This window comes from Haliaeetus albicilla, chromosome 5 (assembly GCF_947461875.1).
Source record: "Haliaeetus albicilla chromosome 5, bHalAlb1.1, whole genome shotgun sequence".
NCBI classification, from domain to species: Eukaryota; Metazoa; Chordata; class Aves; order Accipitriformes; family Accipitridae; genus Haliaeetus; species Haliaeetus albicilla.
The window spans coordinates 18,963,692-18,985,373 of NC_091487.1; the positions used below are offsets into that span (position 1 = coordinate 18,963,692).

A 21,682-nucleotide genomic window follows, 5' to 3' on the forward strand; every position below is an offset into this window, starting at 1 on the left:
CTCTTAAAAAAGCTCACATGGGTAGTAGAGATCAGGTTTTTCTACAATATCCTCTTTGGTATAAACTTGAGGCAACTTAGGAGCTGAACACTGGTACCCTCCAAGGAAGTCTGTCGGGAATTGGCAAGTCTGAAAACTGGGTTTGACATGCATGAAGAAACTAGTACATTGACATAAGAACAAGTTAATGTTTGCACAGTGTGTTGGTGATATTGTTTCCATAAGAATAAATTAATTTTCTAGGTTCTAGAGCATTGCTGGAAGCTATAGTGTCTCTCTTGTACCTTTGAATATCCTTGTAATAGTGATATGACAATACTATGTCAACTACTGCCTGCTGGCTAGGAGTAATCCTTTATAGGATTAAGAAAACGGGGACTAGCATCTCTGTGCAGTATCTTACTAACCTAGCTAGGAGACCTGTAAGCTGGCAAGGAATAATGACAAAAGGTGACTAGTAAGCCTTAGCAAAGGGAATCTGAGTGGCACCTAAAACCCTGGTGAACAATAAACTTATTTAGACCTGGCAGTATAGTAGCTCCCTAAGCTGAAAATATTTGCTGTCTTTATACTAATTCCAGAAGTCTTGATCTAGGTTATACTTGATTTGGCAAAATTGGTATGTTATTGGATAAATCACAACTGGTATACTTAAACAAGCAAAATCTTACTTTGAAAGGATGGTGAAAAGGAAGGAGATATTTCTTTAACAAGTACATATGTGCTTGGTCTGTACTAAATCTGTTGGGAGTCTATGGCTAGTTAATTTAAAAGCAGCTGGGGAACATGGTTGTTGAGGTTTACTATATCTCACCAAATCAGGTGAGTAGACAGTATTTTTTGTAAGAAGCTAGCAGATTCATTTAAAGTATAGGTACTGATGATATGGCAGAATTTTAACTGCCTGGATGAGAAAGGAGCACAGGAGGATATAAACTGCCAAAAAATTCCTGGAATGCTTTAATGACAACTGGTTTTAATACAGAAAATGAAGAAATAAATAAAAGTAAAAGCCAGTTCCAGGCAAAGGCAGGACAGACAGCTGCTTTGGGCAACAGATTGTAGAGGGGCTGCAAATTTTCTCTCTCCTTTCCCTGCAACAAAGATGCATGAGGAAGACGAACAGAACTGCTGGAGAACACAGGGAAGAGCAGGATTTTCAGCTTGGATTTGGGACTGGAGAAAAGGGATTGTCTGTGAGAAAGAAAAAGAAGTCTCTGCTCCTGGTGCTGAACATATTTGCAGCAGGTGTTGAGAGCAGTTTAGATAAACATCTGTAAGGAACCACAAGGATGTAGCAGATCTTGCAAGGAGAGAAGGATGAAGCAGATGACCTCCCAAGGCTCTCCCAATTATACTGCCTATGATTACTGAGCTTCTTTTTCAGTAAGAACTAAAATATGAGATTTCATTCCACTCTAGTGATTTACAGCAGTATATAATACTGTCACTATGGTTTAACTGCATTTTCTTGCCCTTTGTGCTCGTGCCTATTATAAATGACTGGATAAAGTCCAGGACAGCTCTGTGCAGAGGACAAACCTTCATTTATGTAAAGTGTGTCACATTTACTTCGTTTTAGAACAAAATCTAAAAGCTCAAAATTCTTCATGAGACAATTATGAACTCTTTTCCAGGTTAATCAATTTGCTAGCCCTTGACAACATTTTGGAAAGATTTCTGGCTGCCTTTTTTTTTTTCCCCTTTTTCCCCTTTATTATTGTTTTACTGCAGTGTAATACAAAATATTATTTTAAAAGGAAGAAGCTTAAAAATGAATGCCTGTAAACTTCTCATTTTTAATAATGCTTAAAAAAGATGTTTGGATGCTGCCAGAGCTTTAGATTTCTGCCTTTAAAATATTCAAATGCAAGTGATGAAATTTCAGTAAGAACTTCCTTTAAGTTAAGGCAGACCTGTATTTTGCAATGGAAAATAGTCCTGCCAAAGGTTTTTTTGTTGTTTGGTCAGGGTGTTTTTTAGCTTACCCTAAAATCAAGCCTGCTAAACAGCCAACTCAGTCCATGTTAAAAAAAAAAAAAAAAAAAAAAAGAAAAAAAAAAAGAGAGAGAGGAAGAAAAAGAGATTAAAGGCTAATTTAAAAAGAATCTCCAAACATAGCACATACTGCAGTTGATGACTGCTTCTACTCCTGTTACTCCACAGGCCCAAAACACTGGAATATCACCAGGGTGAAGGTGAACTGGATCTCCATAGTCTGGTTTGGAAAGATCTGGTATTCCCAGCAGACCTGGAATTGATCAAAACTGAAATTATGAGAGATATCAATCAAACAGTAATACTGCAAAGCTGGGGGGGGAGGGGGTGGGGGTGGTGGACCCCAAACATCATTCAATGACACTGAGCTAGGATTGCAACAGTGGCAAATCCCACTGAAGTGGCATATTTAGTTTGCCTTTGAGTGCATGTCCCCAGAACCTGAGCTGACTTGTTTTCCAGTTTGGTACTTGATGACATCAGTAAAAATGTATTCACTTTTATTTTGTTGCAGAAATAAAGCTAGACATGTATGCTGAGCTTCTATGATATTATAAATCTTCTTTACCAACAGAATAATTATATTCATTACACTGGCAAACAAGAACAAATGACTGCAATGCAAAATGGGTTCTTTCTAGAACACATTTTCTACTGCTTTAGCTTCCTACATTCTTTAGCTAGAGAAACAAGCAACGGCTTTTACCTCTCTGGGTTAGATAGCTACATCTCAGTCTTACCCAGCTTTCACTAAATTGTCTCTTCCTTTATTCTAACACCTACTTGTAATATTCTGGGTCATTCTAACCACTTGCTATCTTCCCTTGGTTTTAAATTCTTCAGATGCTTTAATATACCGCTGTCTTTTCTGAAATTAATTAATATAATCTATATATATAATCATTTACTCTTTTCTGTTAAAAATAAATAAATAGTGGAGACCCTTACTTGCCCAATCATCCTGTTGCTCTACTCAAAGTAATGACTTATTACTAGTTCCTCAGATTTAAGCACTCAGACCAAATATATTACTGGGGTGTACTGTTAAGCAATGACACCTCCTTCCATGCTCTGCAATGGATCCTTCTGTGTATGCAGCACATGAGTCTACTGACTGACAAATTTCTGTCAGCAGAGGGGAATTATTTTTTTTTTATTGTGATCTATCTTTATCTTACATGTGTTTGTTTGGTTTAGTTCCTTTTCCAAACAGCCTCCTGTTTTATCATTTCTTTTCAGTTTTCCCTTGCAAAGAATAGGATTATACTTGTTTGAGCTGATTAAAAAAAAAAAATATTCTTGTCATATTTCTATTTATTCTGTCTTAAGTGTTGTGCTCAATGTATCCTATTTCAGTATTTTTTAAAATAATGCAGTATTTACTTCACAGTCATCCACTAAGACACAAAATGCATCAACATACTTCTCCCCATGCTGTCAGTCATTGCTACCCTGTCACTGGAATCTCTGACAGCAAGAAAGTATTCACATATAAATGAAACTGCACCCATTTTAGAAAAATGTGATTACACATTTTTACCAAAACCACCCCTGCCATATAACTTATCTATATCAGACAGCTATCTTTTATCAAAGAAATCTCTGTGTTCAGCTCATGCAAAACCTACTTTTTCCTTTCCTTTTTTTTTCTCTTTTTTTTTTCTCCCCCCAATTCAGGTTTGTGATCATTAAAAAGGATTAAAACATAATAAATTTACTGGTGCAGGTATTTCAGTCCTGCCACTTGCCATGGTTCCCACCTTTACTTTTATACATAGTAAAGTGCATGCAGAGTGAAAAATGAAAAGCACTGACCAGGGTCACCCATGTGAATTGGTGCTCCATGGGCTTCTTTTAATTCAGATGTTGCTAGCACTGCTGCTTCCAACTTGCTTTCAGGAATAGGTCTCATTGTGACTACTAAGTTGCAGCAAAAAGTAGAAACACTGTAGCAAGGCACAGCTGTCTGGCAGTTTAAAAGAATCCAAGGTGTTAGCAGGAATATTGAGTAATATTGCTGAAGTATTAGAAGAAATAAGTCTCAAACTTTGTGCTGTACTTGAGTTTAGAAAGGCTGCATACTAACATTCATTTTAACTTCTTTAAAAAAAAATTTCTTAGCATCCCATAACTTTTTTTTTTGTAGGATCCAGCAGTGCTGGAGTGAAACATTCCATCCTTGAACTTCTTCATGTAGATCACCAAAATTTTCAACATTATGCATTTCTTCTTCAGTACATGCAGTATACAGTGTGGTGAGCTCAGTATATTCTGAATATTGTCATAAAACAATGGTGTGCTCCCTATACAGAAAGGGAAAAAGCTAATAAAAAGTATCACACGGCAACAAATCTACTTGGTCTGAATCCACCCTCTGTAATTTGAATTCAGGGGAGCTACAGTGCTCTGTAACATGCAAGGGTCAGGAACGCCTGCTGCTGGCAGTACCCACTTCTACAGAAGCAGCATGCCAGTTCCATGCATACAATGCAGGTTCTATGGAATTCATCATCCTCACTGATGCTGAAACATATTTTCCATTCAGAAACAAAGCAGTCCGTCTTTTTAGAACAAAATGTCTGATATCCAAGTTGCATTTGAACATAAACAAGATATGTAGACAGCTAGAGCTGTATAGAAAATGTTCATTAACAATCTTTATAATAAAAATTGTACCTGTCACTGAAGAAACACACTGTACAGTTCTTCATAGTATTGATGTGCTATGAACTATGAAATTTTCTTAATTCTGAAATGTTATAAGCAGATACATAGTTGTATTTTTTTTCTTTAAGCTTGGTAGAAGGACTCATGTATGAGAGACATTTGTGCCTTCATTTTGACCAGGAGTATAGCAAAAAGATTGTGAAACAATAACACTAAAACCAACAATAACCTCTTTCTAGTATAACAGCATCTGAACTAAATGAAAAAGGCATGCAGATGTGTACTTCAGTGTTCTTAATATTAAAGGGTCTACCTACTGGAGTCACAATTATTCTAGGACTTCTACCAACATTAAAATCTGCACTATAAACTTTCTGAACACAGTTTTAATTTTCAGTGCTATGGTAGATGTCTCAAGTCTTTGGGAACATCTTTTGTCCCAGAGGTCTGGGTTAATTGCAAATATGCAGTTTAAAGCTTCTGTTGTCACAGGAAAAATCCAAAATGTGGCTGTCATATGCACAGAAGAAACTGCTACTGTCATGGCTTGCAAAAGGAATATTCCTACTCCAAGTTGGAGCTAGTATGGAGAGCGGGACATGTATAAAGGCATGGTCAGAATAGTGTATGGGTCATTGGTTGAAACAGAGAAGGCAAACCAGAACAGAATCCAAATGAAATGGCTGCCACAGCACACAGGGAAAAACTGTCACCATAAATGATTAAAAAAGCAGATTGGTCTTGCAGAAAGTTGAGAAAAGCACTGGACTGAGGCTGGGCATATTTTACCCTGTATTACTAGGCGCTTGGCACTAGCACATGGCTGAAGTTACTATACAGGTAGGAAAAAAAGTTCTGATTTTGAGCAATAGATGTATGTACGTAATGTGAATATGGACAAAGACTATGTGAGTGTGCATATACTTACGTTATACATGCTTATATTACATTTTTGCTCAACGTTTCTTATAGGAATGCCAGCATTTTGGACTGCTTTTTCGAAAGAGAAGCTGCAGCCTAAGTAAAAAGTCACCATGTCCTTAAGTTGTTCAGAATACTCCTTTAGGCTTTTCAGTGATCCAGTACAAGCTCCATGCTCATATATTTTGTACTGTAGGCAGTCAGTTCTAGTGAAACAAGAAGTTATCACAGCTTTATTTTATGTTTTGAAAACAAGGTGAATTGTTTGAATTGACATTAACCCAATATCAAACCACAAGATATAGCCTACTTTATCCATTTCTTTTCTTTCTAAGTAACAATGAAACAAACACATGCAAAAACCCCAGAACACCTTATTCTGCACAAAAACAAGCCAGTAAAATAGAACATGTTAGAGTTTGATATTTTTTAGGTTTTATAGGTAAATGTCACTTATATATATCTTGCCTCAGGGCTTCAAAAAAACCAGCTCCCTAATAAGTCTTTCTTTCAGTGTTTACTACAGGAATACATGTTTCAAGTTTCAGAGACTCTACAAGTATCATGCAGTCACCATGCCTGTGTTACTACCAAATAAACCAAAGGTAAAACCCTATTATTTAATTCTGCTGGGTCAGACTGCAAAACATTTAGAAACTACACAAAATTTCACTTTTGCATTAGAGAAATACTTGTAATACTGACAATTATCATCACATGCTTCTCAAGGACAAGATCAGGCTGTTGTACTCGCGCATAGTTTTCATTCAAAGGTATAACTCCAAGAAAATAAACTTGTTCAAAATGTACAACAGTGTAAGCAGGCTGTTCCCTGAAACCCTCCCAATCTCCACCAGCATTCACTGCAGAACTTTGACAAGCAGAGTTGGTCTGTAGTTACCTGATATCAGAATCGCTGCTCAGAGGAGGACATTTCCAATCACCTGGTCTACTTCTGTACAGCAGCGGCAGGGGTCCATTATTTGCATGGCAAAACTTCTCAAAGTCATCAGCCAGGGACTTGTGCAAAATCACAACATTGGCCTGTTTATAGCCTGTGGAAGGTAGGAATGACTGGTTATTAATTCACCTTTTTGTTTGTGAAACAATAACTTTTCCATATAGATTTCTTTAGATTGTCTATAAAAATTACCTGAAGGAAATTTTTGATTCAGAACTCAGTAAATAAACAACTTTTTGAAATGTTTTTAAAATCATAGCTAGATGTACTCTGTATGTGAAGTTGTTCACAGCTAAAATAGTTGGCAGCCACAGGTAGTACTAGAATATGAAGACAGCATAACTACTTTAAATTCATAGAAGTGTTTATTATATATAAACATAATTTATTACCTAAACTGGGAAATTAGTATTCTATAGAAAAATACTTTACTTTGGAAACGTTAGCACAGAGCCAAAGAAAGGCTATTGCCATATTCACCATTTTTTTCATTTAATAGCAAGCTACAAATCATTGCCAGTCCAACAGTAAACTCCTGGTATCTAGATGTTATGTAGCCCATTCTTCAGAGTTTGTTGGCTATGGCATTTTACTATGGGCTGCAATTTAAGAGACTTAATTACTGCTCAGGCCTGTCACACTGAATCTCAGTCATTTCTACTATTTCTAATTTAAAAAGCTAAAATGAACAGAACTGCTACACTTTCTTCACTTGGAATCAACTTTGATTTAAAAGGTTGTTGACTACTACCATGCAGTAGCTTCTAAAGACATTAACATTTTTGCAATGAGTGTTAATGAAGAAAGCTCACATTTATTTATCTAGCAAAAATTTATTTTCTGAACAGTAGTAGTTATTACCAATGCCATTTTAATTTTCCTGCATGTAAACACCAGCTGTTCAAATACAGAGAGGAAATTTGGAGTCCAACTAGTCTGTGGTGTGTAAAACTGCCAATTAACAGTCTCTAACTCCTGTACTGATACTGTCTTTAAAACTTATTACTCTGTCTGATATCAGACAGGTGAGTAAAAAGCCTGCATAGAAGCTCTCACTTCCTTAAATACTGCGGTAGTCTGTCATTCAAGAGGCAATCATTTAGTTGAAATCAATGATCTGCCTTAAAAGGATGTAGAAAATCAGCCAAATCTTAGTCTTGACCAAAGCTAACAACAAAACCAAAAGATAAAATTCTATTCCTCATGGAAAAATGCAAAGCACAGGCTGAGGTAAGCATGTATTTGCATACTGAATGTGCCCACAAACTGCTCTCTTGGGAGTACTCAGCACAAAAATTCATTTTATTACTAGCAAAAGTTACTAAATACAGAAACAGCTTCTTGCTAAATACAGAAATACATTTTTGTTAAATAAACATACTAAATTTACCACTGAATAAAATACTACATTCAGTTACCCCTCAACTTCATTCCCTGCTATCCATGTGAAATCCACAGGCACTTTCTACTTCACTGGTGATATTCATGAATCCTTAAAAATATGGTTTTAGTCAGTGCATTCAACTTGGACAACACTGAATTTAAATTACTAGTCACGCTGACAGACTGAATCTGTAGGTAACTTTCAGGAATTCTATAGACTCAGGAAGCTTCATTTTAACTCTTTGACAACTTTATTATTCCTCCTGATAACTATCCTTACTTTCTTTACATATGAAAAGATATTTTTCCCTTCCCATATCCTCTTACATATATACTTGCATTATATATCCATCATTATGAATATATTCACAAGCAATGCTAGTGAAGCTGGACATGCTGATCAACCCATGCATTACTTACACTCACTCATGTTCCTATTCAAAGAAGTTTAGGAATAGCTTTTAATTTCTTTGGTGAATGACAACGAGGGCAGTAAGAAATAATTATTTCACTTGTATATCACCCAACAACATAAGACAATTTTAAGGATTCTGAGAAATTCCAATTACCCTAGTTTTGTTATTCTTTGCATAATGGAGCGGTATGCTTATGGCTAGAAGTCTGAACTTGTTTTGTATGTAAACAATACTTTTTTCAAATGTTAAAACTAACACATTTAAAACTACTGCAGCAATACATGCACTTAATACAGTTGGGGTAAAATGCAGATTATTAACATTGTAACATATTTTCCATTAGTATTTTTCAACTTATGTACTGATGGAAAAGAAAACCATAATTTTAAGATTGACTATGATTTGATAAAATGACTCTTAACTTTCTTATGTTATAGTAATGCTACTACACACGGCTTTGTTGATAAGCTACTTGCAACAGTATTTTTTGTTATGTTAAGTTACATTTTAAAGTCGACCAGAACAATGACACAGAATTCTCTGCTTCTGTAAAAGTTCAGCTATGAGAGGCAAGATAGAAATCAATTTTCCAAAATGCCTTCAGTTATCTGAGTATAAAACTAATTTTTCCTTCCCCCTTATAATTCCCAGTCTTGCTGAGTCAGTAATTTCCAGCTTTTGCAACAAATGAAGCACAAAACTACTTCTGTAACTATACATCTCTAATTCTTCCCCAAAGTGTATCCGATGTGCTAAGTAAAGCAAGGTCTCTGTGAAGAACCTAGTATGTCATCCTGCGAATGTGATAATAACATATGCAAGAAAAAAACAGATTTGGTTAAAGACTTTTCAAATATTTTCTGCATCCATAATTTCTCAATGACATAACTGGGAGCTGAGGGATGCACTGCAAACATTGAAAACAAAGTCCATGCACTTTACACAGGCAGGATGATATGTTTTCTCTGACATAGTTTTATAATTTAAGAACACAGTGTCAGGTCCTTCAATGTGATTTCAAAACCATCCAAGTGACTTAAGAACATAAGTCAACATTTTCTTCTGTTTTACTTCAGTGCTTTTGATATTCCTGCATTCCTTCACAAACAAGAAAAGAAAACACATAACAATGAATCTAAAATGGAGTCACTTTTGCACTGAGCTGTTAGGTTTATTTACCTTCTGCCATTCCAGAAGTATTACTAATACTCAGTCTGTTGCATCGAATTATTCTTCTTAGCACATGGGGAAGGAGAGATTTCAAGCCTCCTGTCAAAAACATCTCTTCAGCCTTAACAGAAAGATAATTATAAATTTAAATACAAAGCACGTTTATTTTTTTTGACATTTTAAATTCTGATTTGCTGGAGAACAGCTTAAGTTTCCTCCTTGTGCTCCACCAAACTTATTATCACTGGGAAATACTAAGCTATAACCCAAAGGCAGCTCAAAGTCAAAAGGTTATTTCACTGACATTTTATGACTAAATGAAAACTGAATCTTTCAATAAACTAGCCAGAGACACGCACTTTAACATTTGGGATAAAATGCAAAGTTTTGCTGCCCTGTAACTAAGAAACAGATTTCTTTCCTCCCTGATAAATATTCATTTCCTAGAGTATTCACTTTTCCAAAATTCATTGTAACTTTAAAATGGCAAAAGCACAAATGGATTAACCTACCAAGCTATAATCTGTAATATGCCTTCTCTGTTCAAAATGCTTTTAGACAATCAGCAATGCAACCTTGCGGTAAAGAGAGAACTGTATTCAGAAAATGTCATTTTAATACATTCCACATGTATTATACTTTTCAAATATTAATTATGTAGAAGTGAATAGTCCTGTGGCTATTGCCTTTTTTCTGCAATCTAGTAAAAGTTCACACAAAGTTTCTCCCTCAACCTAAACCACCTAATAAATAAAAAGGGTTTATTACATTACTATTAGGAAAAAGTAAAAGATAGCTCAGGGTAAAATAATAATGTGGCTGCTTATGATTTTAACCTTGGTCACTTTTAAGTAAAGAAACTGAATTATCCTCCAAATAATCAAATTACCAACCTCCAAGTTTTTCCTTAATTCAGAAGAAGCCATTCTTGATCTCATTCATAAGAAGTAACACGTATGATGGAAGCTGTGCTGCTTTTTTTTAAAAGATGCCAGTAAATTAATGTACAATGAGATGGTACAACCCTCTAGCAAAAGTTAACTTTTCTGTTAAAGGTCCACAGTTTTTGTACTATAACTATGATAGTACAAAGTTTCACTCTCACAGTGGAGTGGAATGTAAGTGAAACACTTTATTGTGAAAATGTATACCTCTCAGCAACTCATACTTTAATTAACTTGAAGTAAAAGCAGTGATGTGTTTTGACTGAAATTATACTCTCATCATAGGCTGTCTGTCCAAAATGTTTCCCAAAGCTTGCAGAATTCTGAGAGATTAAGTTGGGGGCACTGAAATTTAGAGTAAGCTTTGTATCTATTCTTAATTCTTAAATCTTTATATAACATTACCGGCCAAAAGAAATCAGTCTGGACTTTTTTTATGAACTCTAATTTACTACTTTCTAACTCTTCTCATCTTTTCTGCTTTTACATTATCACTCTGTATGCTGCAAAAAAAAAGTCTTCATTACAAAATAATGAACAATTCCAAATACACACTTGAAAGATAACAAGAAATTGGATTTAGAAAAGTAGCGGAGCTCTAATCCAGGCCTACAAGTGTTAATTTAAGAGATGCTATTCTTATTGTAAAGAGAATTTCTAATGCCAGTTTGGAATTATTCATTCAAGAGCTTTTAAATTAAATACAGTGATCCTAATAAGAAAGTCCAGATGTGTTCATTAGTTTCTTTCAGGTTGTTTTTCTGTATTTCTGAGCATCTTTGAAACCATCTAAATCATCTATATGATTGATGGCCTTAAGAACTACTAGCTTACTTGGATTTGAAAGACAGTCTGAAGTTCAGGAAACTAGTCTGGGACAAAAGCTGTCTTCAGCTAGGTATTTTATCACAAATGCCCTGGACTGATGTTGGGCAAGCCTGATTCTCCCCTCATAAAGTATGTGCACAGTAGCAGAAATGGAAGTACCTATGAGATTTTATCAATGAACATTTAGGGCTCTAAAAGTTTTAGGTTCATATGACAGCAAGTGGCTAACAAGCTACAGGACTGTGAGTATCAGTATCATCAAAATGTTGGCTCTAAGTACCTTACAGAAATGTTTGGGCTTGTAGTTCCTATTTGTGAACCTAGCCCCTAGCTGCAAAGCAACATATATTGCTGATGACTGGTTAGGAAGTGAATAATTTGAACATTAACTTTGTATAAAAGCACTCTGATTCATCTCTTTCAGATGAGAGAGAGATAAAACTCACCTTATGACCATTTGCTATCACTAAAGTTCCTGTGGTGATTTTATAAAACTATAGTGAAAATCCAATAGGATTAACATTCTGAGTTATAACTTTAGGCCACTGTATTTGCTATACAATATCAGTAATAGATTATACTGCTGTTTTTCTTTATTAGTTGCTAAATTTGGAGAGATGATTAAAAACTGTTAGATGCTTATAGTAAAACCTAGTTTTTGCTATTTGACTTCCTCAGGAATGGCTAGTTTCTATGCAGTATGTTATTTCCCTATGCTAGGGGGCATTGTCAGGTTTAGATTCCCCAACCATCTCTAGGACCTCCTGGAAAATCATTAGAACCATCATGACCATGGCCTGTTTGGAATGATGGGGAGAAGCACGAAGATAACTCAGGTCTCACAGCATCTTTTTGACTTTGTCCTATCAGGATGCCTAATGAAATGTACAGCTTGGCTTCATGGGGCCCTCAAGTAGCACTCTAACTAAATGGTCTGGTACAGCTGTTAATCAGTTATCAGGATCTGTTCCGTGGCAGAGGTTTTTCAACTCCTTTCATTTTGTTCTGAGATAGTTTCAGGTAATAGTAAGTATCAGTTATCTCATGGTGGTATGTTGGATCGTGATACAGATAAAGACAGGGTGCAGGATAAGTGTTAAAAAGCCCTTAAGAGAAGATGCTGACAGAGCTTATGAGATGGCTGTTGTGCCTGAAGGCATCCTATGTGGTGTCCCCTCACTAAGGGACCCTAAGATCTGGCTTGCCAGTCTGGGTTGTCTTTAATGGAATGAACCTCTAAAGCAGACTAGATATAGTCCTGGGTAACCAGCATTTGAAAATCAGGTAATTTACTGGCTGTGTAACAACAAACTTCATACTTAAAGCACCCAGTCTGAAAAAACACTTGTTCTAAGTTATTTTGCTCATATCAGGCTCCCTGACGTAAAATACCAAACCCCAATATTGTAAAGGTTTGTAGCGCTGAAGTGTCAAGATCACTCCTGAAGAACCTTTTCTTAAACATTTGGTTTCACATTAGAAGCACAATAAACATTTTTCTTTTTAAAGGTTTACATGAATATTCACAGTATTTCATGTGTATTTTGAGTTTTACATACTGAACTTAAATGAATAAATATTAAAATATATTGCTGTCTGACACATTAAGATGGCACTTACCCACTAGTGATTTATGGGCACTGCCATACCTTGAGCTGCACTTCCAGATCTTGACAAGGATGATGAAACTTCAAAGCTGGAAAGAGATGGTAATGTACAAGAATGATCCATAAGAATGATGTAAGGAAGTGTGTGATCAGACAATGATGGCGGTATGGCATATGCCCTATCAGTAGTTCAGAATAATGAATCAACTTCTCAGAAACAATACTGTATTGAAATGACATTATATTAAAAGATAGATATATTCAGGAAAACAGTTAGGAAGTACAGATAAGCACCAGCTTTGGTAAAAGTTCTAAATGGATCTTGGGTCTGGTTTTAATAGGTAACATAAAATTGTTAGGTAACATCTTCATTTAGTATATATCTGTATGGTACCACTCCAGTAAAGTTAAGCAGATACATACTACCTGATTAATTTGGCCCAGCTGATTTGCAAAATATCTCATTACCTAGACAACAACAATTTTCAGGAAGGCCAGATTTGAAGGGTGAATATTTTTATTTATTCAGAAATTGTGATCAATTGTTGCCATGTGAAGCTCTAAGTCATTAACCATTTCTACATGCTGTTCTCAGCGCACTGGTTGAGTACAGGTGACTGTGTGCAATGAGGTGCTGATCTTTGCTAAGGTGATTGGAATGGGACTGGTTCTAAGCCTCATCTTTATAACTGACTGCAAAGAATATGGTCTATTTCCCCTGAATCCTACAGCTCATGCTAGGAAAAAGGCGTGTTGAGAGGAATGTTACTTTATCCTGTTAAAAAACCCTGCTGCTCTCAAGAGCCGTACCCTTGCCTGTCATATCACTTAGAGATTCACTAGTTTCTATCTTTAAGCCTTGTCTGCTAACAAAGTTAGTTACTGTATATCAAGGTAGGAGTTAAATATTCAACAGTAATGCTTAGAAAAAGTGACCAATACCATCCACCTTTGACAAATAATCTGCAACCCAACATGAAGCAAGAAAAACGCAGTTCCAGACAAGATTTAATAAAGAGGTTGCCTTGTCTTTCAGATGACTTGTACAATGGACAGAGTAGCCTCTTTGCACCACCCTATTGTTTGTGTGTCCCAGGCTACTTGTTACCTCCCTGTTTCTTTTGTCTACAGTGTGCCTCTGCCTCTGCCTTCTTCCTCCCTGAGCTCAGACCTCTATCTCCATAACTCCAAGCTGGACTGATCTTCGTAGGGTTTGCTTCCTTAGTTTGTCTGACTGCATCCTCTGGCAATATGGGAGTTTGGATGCCTTTTCTCCTCTCACCAGCTCTTTTCAATTTATGTACTTGCTGTATCTCTCAATTGCACCTTAAACTCTCTCTCAATTTTCAACCTTAAATAAGCTTTTCCTGTTCTCAGTCTGAGACAAAATAATCTAACTTCAGAAATCATAAAACATAACAAATGCACAAATGGTTTCCTTGTAAGATGCAGACTCCTCTGAACCTCGGTATCTATACCTACATGTAGAGAGATATATATATCCCCCTTTAATATTACAGATAGGCTTGGATTAAGTATAGTTTTTCTAATTATTTCCTCCTTAATTTCTGACAGCAGAACCACCAACTAGCCTTGCAAAGTTATGTATCTTTACATTAAATTGTTGATTGAACTATAGTTTATAATGCATTTTTACAATCTGCAGAGCATAATCTCTTTAGAGAAAAAGAAGGAAGTGCAGTAAGAGAAATATTTTGTATTACCTTAGAACTTTCAAAATGAAAAAGCAAATCTGTAAATTTCACAGATATTTAAATATGAGCATAGATTCTTTACAGGCCCACATTGTAAATTATTCATTACCCAAGAAAATGGAAGAATGTCATTAAAGTGTCAGAAAGATTACACTTTGAGATGCCGTGGGTGTGTCCATACCACTATGCTAAACCACACCAGATGAAAATGAATCAAAAAAATATATAATAACACAAAAGGATTAACACATCCTTCAGAATTGTCAGTATGACTGCTTTGCCTTTACATGTGTCAAGTAAATTAATGAAATAAAACTAAAAACATATCGTATTTGTGGTTTTAAAAATGGATCACCTGAGAAGAAACAGCCTGTAAAAAGTACTGCTGATAAGGGTGACAAACAAGTTGGTTTGAAGACTGCAAAGTAGTTAATAACAGTTTCTGATGTCACAGATTACAGGTCTGTTTCTCCAGTGGTACCGATACACTAACAAGAATATGGTTTAATGCAGTGACTTTTCAAAGTGTAATCTAGAGATTTATTTGCAAGGAAGCCAAAGACTCTTAAGAAATACAATCTTGCATTGTTTATATCACTTTTGCCCTATTTCCAGTTTAAAGTTTGATAATAAGAATGGGTGGTGGCATGTACAGGTTCATTGGCCAAAAAAGTGCAGGAGTCACCACTTAACACTGCTGGGCAGGTTTTTTTAGATACTGTCACGCAGATAGCTTACCCAAAGCTACTGCTGCACTAACAGGAACAGCAGGGTAACTTGAAACATGAGCCAGCCCACGGGCTGCCTTTGCTGATACATAATGGAAAGTAATCTAAACTAATTATAATCTAACAAACCCTTTGTATACTATGCCTTGCCCTAGAGTGAATATGGTTACAGAGGTTTGTTAATGTAAACATGGTTTAAAATTACTTGCTGCTTAATGATGAAGCTGATTTGAAATTCTGCCAAGAGACTTCTGTGAAAAGCACAAACTTCTCTGAAAATTTACTCCATTTGATTTTCCAGCCAGGCCTCTCAGTTATACTTGTGATGTTTTATTTGAAGAATCAATTAATGATCCTTTTTCTCCCCATCTGCTATGAATCATTTCAAAGCACAGAAGTGCTTTGTGTATCATACCAAAGAGGAAGTGCTTTGTGTATTTTCAGACAGCGGCTCATCCAGCGAATTAAGATTTAACTTTACATTTGAAATACAGGGTATTTGCCTTTGAAGTTTATGCACCTTTAGATGAGGGCTGCAAATAGAAATTTAAATTAGTTTCCATTTGTGTTCACTCTGCTGCTTAAAGCAGCTAGCCTATACTCAAGATCCTGCAGATTGTGTCAGGATGAGAAACTGATGATAGAATCAATGTATTTTTGATGCAATCTTGTTTACTTGGAAAAAAAAAAAAAGACACACAACGTTTAGTCTTTCCCAGTATATTAAGAACAAATAACAGAAAGCAATTGCCAGTTCCAAAGCAGCCATTTCAGACAGCGCTGCGTGTTAGTGTGACATGTCTTGCACAGGCTCCCTGAACTTCCACCACTGCATTTGTAATATTTTACACTGCTCTGGTACAGAATAAATTGTTTCTCAGATGGAGAAATATGGGCAGAGACTAGTCAATCATTCACAGCAGGGCCCTGCCCTTGCATGGGCACAATCTATGTAAGATCTGAGCTGTTTAGGCTTTTTTATCCTGCAAAGGATGAGGTCTCGTGACTGCATGCACTCTTCCAACTCCTTGGGTCATATCCTAATACCTGCATATCCTGCCCCATCATCTTACAAAAACACATGACCAAGAAGCTTTGGAACAGCCACCTCATTTATATGCACCTTTGGCAAGATACGGTACACACCTAAGAGGAGACAAGGACCTTTACTGAGATTTAAAAATGCCACTTTCATGCCATTGACTTTGCTGACAGGAATACTCACCAGCTGCTGTAAGAAGGGACAGCAAATGATCTACCAGAGCTTGTTTTCGTATATGATGACAAGAAGTGCTTATTCAAGAAATTGAAAAAAAAAACATGAGGGTGGTATTTAAATATAGTTTCCCAATCTACACTGAGCTACAGAAGATCTTTAAAACTGCTCCATAATTCTCTGGGCTGGGTCTAGCCACCAGTTCTCTGCCTTGGCCTCTTCTGGCACTGAGACAGCCCAGGGATGCAGGAGGACCTTGCCTGCAGGCCACCAATGCCAGCCTCTCCCCTGCCCTCTGAAGCACTGGCCAGCTAGCAGAGTACTGCACACGGGAGCCAAGGTGATGAGTATTGGCTGAATAAAAATTGCTAAAGTAAGGTAAATTTTTCTTCCCAGTCTTACTTATGCAGAATGAAAGTGGAAGTCCATAGGACAAAGTACAGTGACTTGTACTGCTTTGATTGCAAGGCAGCAGCCACAGGTGCTTATTTTGATAAGAAAGTACGTCACTGCCTAGGTTACACCCAGTCATATCATGCATGGTCAAAGGGCTGATGGGGTGCCTGTTCCTCCCAAGGATTTCCATCTGGAGGTAAGCAGGTGAGCGATGTTCTGCTCCCTATGCACCATAAAAATAGTACCATGCTCCCCTCAAAAGTGCCATGCTCCTGCTGTCAGGTCATTCAGGCTACCCCCAGGATTATGCCATTTCTTTTGGGTTCACATGTCTGCCAGCAGGTGCTAAGTCACTGCATCCATTGCTCCTCACCAAGCAATTCTCCTCAGATATGCTCACTAACGGAATGATTGCAGCCTATGTATTTACACAAAGGTAAGTGTCCTTGAAAAGTGGGTGTCTCGGTAGGCTGTGTCTGGGGAACCTCCAATGAATTGTACCTCTCCAAACACTATCAAGAGCAAACATCTTTGCCTCCACAAATACCTCTGACGGAGAGATACTGACTTCTGTTGTTCTATTGCTTCCTTCAGCTTAGACCAAGAAGTACTGTGAACAGCTCAAAAGGACCGACCATCATTTCCCTGATGGAACTCCTGGCTTAAGCATTGCTATTTGGATAACCAGGTGAATCAATTGCAGGCTCTGCAAGAATACCTCACTGCAACTTCCAGGAGTAAGTGTAGCTAAAGTACTGTTAGCAACTGTGCTATGTGATGGCAAATGGTATGCACTTGGACAGTTATTTTATCTTGGAGCATCTGTGCTGCCCACATATTAAACGTTAATCTGCATCAAGGATGCCTGGACAGCTTTGTTCTGCAGCATCCATTCCAATTGGAAAGGCTCCGTGAAGTTTCAGACAAGTTATGGCTGCACTACTAAGTTTTCATTACTGCATACCTGACAACTGTGGTACTATGTGGTGACTATAGTTGTCATGATGATCTGGAAACTGTCCTTGATGGTCCGTTTGGTGCAGCCAGGCTCCTGCAGACACATCTGCACTCTGCCTGCAAGAGCTCAAGGCCTGACTGACCAACACTGAGTAGAGCAGCATGATGAAAAGCAATAGCGATAAACAGTAATATCCATCATCAGACATATACTCTAAGGCTGACAATGACCACAATCCCTATAGAGAAGAGAGTGCTGCTTTGTCCCTAGTGAAGATGCCCAGGCTCTAGAAATCACAGATGTTACACACTTATTTGGTAGACTGCATCACAGAGCCTATAAATCATCAAAGACAATGTTCACCATCCTTGAACTTGTGAATGAGAACTTGCAGAATTAGTGAGTTATAATCCTGAACAGACAAAGCCCCTTGTGATGGGACCCAAATGAAGACCTGTATGTCATTCATAGCTCTTCCTCCACTGCCTATACAGAGACAATATAAGACTCTATGCCATGTGAACCTCTGAGGACCTCAGCTTGGCAGTAACATGAGGGGTGGAAGACCTGGACAATGTGGCAGTTCAACCAAGCAAATGAGAGTGTCGCTACACTAACCTGATCTTCCAGTCATCTGTAGGAATCAGGAATGAACTAGTTTTATAGACAAATGGCAATCACACTGACCATGGGAAGAGAGGTTCTGCAAGCAATGTGTTGGTGCCCTCAGTTGCCCTCTCCATTTCTGAACTCATAACAGTCATTCAAGACCAGCATATGATGTAATCCCACTGGGCAACTGTCCTCATCCACCAGAATAATCTTTGACAAAGCAGAGAATGAGTTACCCTATAGCCATAGGCTGCAATGGTGCCTACTGCTTAGAAGAAAGATGGGCATTGTGTTCTGAAAAGGAAATCCCCAATTACCTCACACTTTTAAATTGAGGGAAAGGATACAGACCTTTATCAAACTGTCCTGGATAGCCTCATTCCACAGCATATGGATGTTTCTGATGTGGACAGTCTATCATGGTATCCTCAGAGCATCACCATTGGTGGCAGCAGCACCATGGCTGTGCAGCAAGTGCAAGGAAGAAGTTTAGGAGCTCTGCTAGGCTTAGGTCCTAACACAGGTCATGTGAAGAACTTATATGAGAAGTTTCTGGTTACAGACTAGATGAGGTATCAGATGACTAAATGCTGTCACTCTGTTAGCTCTTCAGTGGCTTACACAATACAGTACTGTGTTCAATGCAGTTACAGCAGCGTGAATATCTCAAACCGCTGCCTTCATGTGCAGTTTCAGCAGAGAACCCAAGATGCTGAAAAAATGCACAGTTCACCTTTCTAGCTCATAGAATTAATCCTGAACTTTTACTGCTTTTCTCTATGTTCCATGGGTAAACAGAGTAAAACCTGTAGGCCTATCACCCTCATACATTTTATCACCGTTAAAATATTTTTTTTAAAAAGCGGCTCATTGTTAAAGAGATGACTCATAGTGCTGCAGCATCAGTTAGCTGACTTGAAAGAGATGTTAATGTCATCATTTTGATTTTCATTACCAAACAATAAGAAGGTAAGGGCTGAAAATGTGTTACACATCTATCACCTAATTTTATATTTTTAAAATATAAATAAGCTACAGAGGTTGGTGTATCTTGGTGTGCTCTACTTCCAAAATTCCATTTTAATACAGATTTGAACCCATATTTTGTATAGAAGCAGCACAGAACAAAATTTAAGCTATTACTATTTTTTGTTTATTTATTTACTTAGGGTTTTGTTCCCAGATATGGTTGAGGTAATTGTCTCAGAACCTACAGTTTAAGCCTCAAACCTATAGTACTTCTATGAATATAAGTAACAGAGATAAGTAGGTAAGTAGTCCTACAGAGTTCAAGGACAGATGAAGTGCTTAAACATTTGCTGTCTTGTACTTCACCTGTGTAAGTGTTTGCATACAAGCCATATAATATACACAGATCTGAGTAAAGAAAGGTGTGACAGAAAAGTTAGTTTAAAGTAAAGACAGGAAAAGTTATAAGCAATACAAATAAGCAATACACATGCTTTTTATAAACACGTGTATGGAACAAGCTAACAACCTTGATCTAAAATAAGTTATAATTACTATTGATGAACCATACAGTTCAGAAATAAGGTTTAGCTCTTTTTTTTTGTCTGCTTAGCAACTATTGATCCTTTTTTCTGTTTTCTCTACACATGCCAGATAGGTAATTGCAATAATGTGCCTTAAAATTCCATAGCTTCTACTTAGGAGGTGCTTTAAGATACTAAGTTTTGAATAAACATTTTTGTTCTTGGATTTTTTTCACATAACTTATTACATATCCTAAGTATGGGGAGTGTGCTAAGTTTTCTTTTACTTTGTTTTCAAATGGGAAAAGACTCTTGGTTTGTTTGAGCATTAGATTTTGATCTGGCTGAATTTTCTTCCTTCTCTGAAATGGATTTTCACTTTCCATTACATCATAGTGCCTTAAGAGTTTCATGGTGTGGATTAATGCATGAATAAAGTCCAAATAATTCAAAATATTATTACAACAGTATTCTTCAGAAGATAGGATTAAAGCTACATCAAGCCCAGTATCCTGATTTTCATAGTGGCCAATAATGCATACCTATGGAAGAGTTTAAAATCATAGCAAACACTGACAAAACTTAGCTGGTATATCCTTTCAGCCTTCCATGACCTGTGGTTCAGGAACTTCGGAGCCAAGGGTGATTTTTTTGTTTGTAGAGGTTAACGTAAAAACTTTTAGCCAAGTGAACTTTATCCCATGTAACTGCAGTTTGCAGCATATCATATGGATTCCAGTAGCTACCTCTTAAATTAATTTATTTGGGGAGCTGTCTAGATGCAAATTCCAAGAATTTTGCATGGATTGTTTTATTAGGATTCCAGTTCCAAAGCTAATATATTTTAAAGTAACTAAACTATGTTTCTATTAGAATGCAATCTACAAACACAGACATTCCTTTAATCCTAATTCCATAAACATATATCCTCTTGAGCCAAGCATCTTAGAAGAGTGTTCCAAATACAATTAATTAGATATGACCGACAAGATCTTCTCCCAAAGAAGGGTCAGACTACACAGTATATGCAGTGAAAAAAGACAAGACAAATTAAAAGCACTCAGCAGCTTGCATTAATGGGCTCCAAGTCTAAATGTACAATTAAAATAAGGCATTCACATTTGCAAAAAATGAGCTGTGAAAACCTATGGGGTTTGTCTCCAAAAGATCAGTTAAATGTGTGGGGTTTTGATTGTGGAGGAAAGGGAGTAGTGAGTTTGGTTCAAACTTAGGCCTATTTAGCTAGCTTCTCTTTTAATACAATTAGTATGAAGACACATTTTTGGGACCACCTAGAATTTTCAAAATGGAGCATTTGGGATCAGCATTTCTGGACAGAAGAAGATAAATCTAAAAACCACGTAATTGCTCAGCTACTTGGAAATAAAAAGAAACAAAGAAAAATCACATAGAGCAGGGTATGTTGTATGATATACTGCTATATCATACCTATCAGGGAGTAATTTTAATAATACACAAAAATGGAAGAATATTATAATTTGAATAGAGGCTAAAGGTGTTTCGCACTATAGAAAGAAGAGAGAGGATTTTCATCAGCTAAAAGGAAGATGAACAGGCATCAGTTACTAGAACCTGCTATGATTTCAGTCAGACTGATGAAACAGTAGAAGACTGCTATTAAAAAAAAAAAGTTGCTACTACTAAAACA

At 36.8% G+C, this 21,682-nt stretch overlaps 1 protein-coding gene across 12 annotated transcripts in view; it reads right to left on the reverse strand.

The window, feature by feature from the left end:
• DGLUCY (D-glutamate cyclase) overlaps window positions 1-21,682 on the reverse strand; it is a 48,752-nt gene that overhangs the window by 17,160 nt on the left and 9,910 nt on the right. For 8 of the 12 annotated variants that reach the window (XR_011324691.1, XM_069783640.1, XM_069783636.1 and 5 more), the window contains 6 exons: window positions 12,909-12,984; window positions 9,526-9,637; window positions 6,488-6,641; window positions 5,594-5,792; window positions 3,814-3,964; window positions 2,129-2,251 (listed from right to left, as the gene is read on the reverse strand). Coding sequence is in view for 11 of the 12 variants with exons in the window: in XM_069783640.1 (XP_069639741.1) it covers window positions 2,129-2,251; window positions 3,814-3,964; window positions 5,594-5,792; window positions 6,488-6,641; window positions 9,526-9,628 (730 nt within the window). In the remaining variant the exon portion in view is untranslated. Of the gene's footprint in view, window positions 1-2,128; window positions 2,252-3,813; window positions 3,965-5,593; window positions 5,793-6,487; window positions 6,642-9,525; window positions 9,638-10,028; window positions 10,092-12,908; window positions 12,985-16,563; window positions 16,637-21,682 lie in introns of those variants that run through there. The other 4 variants (XM_069783644.1, XM_069783643.1, XM_069783645.1 and 1 more) reach the window with 3 other exon arrangements.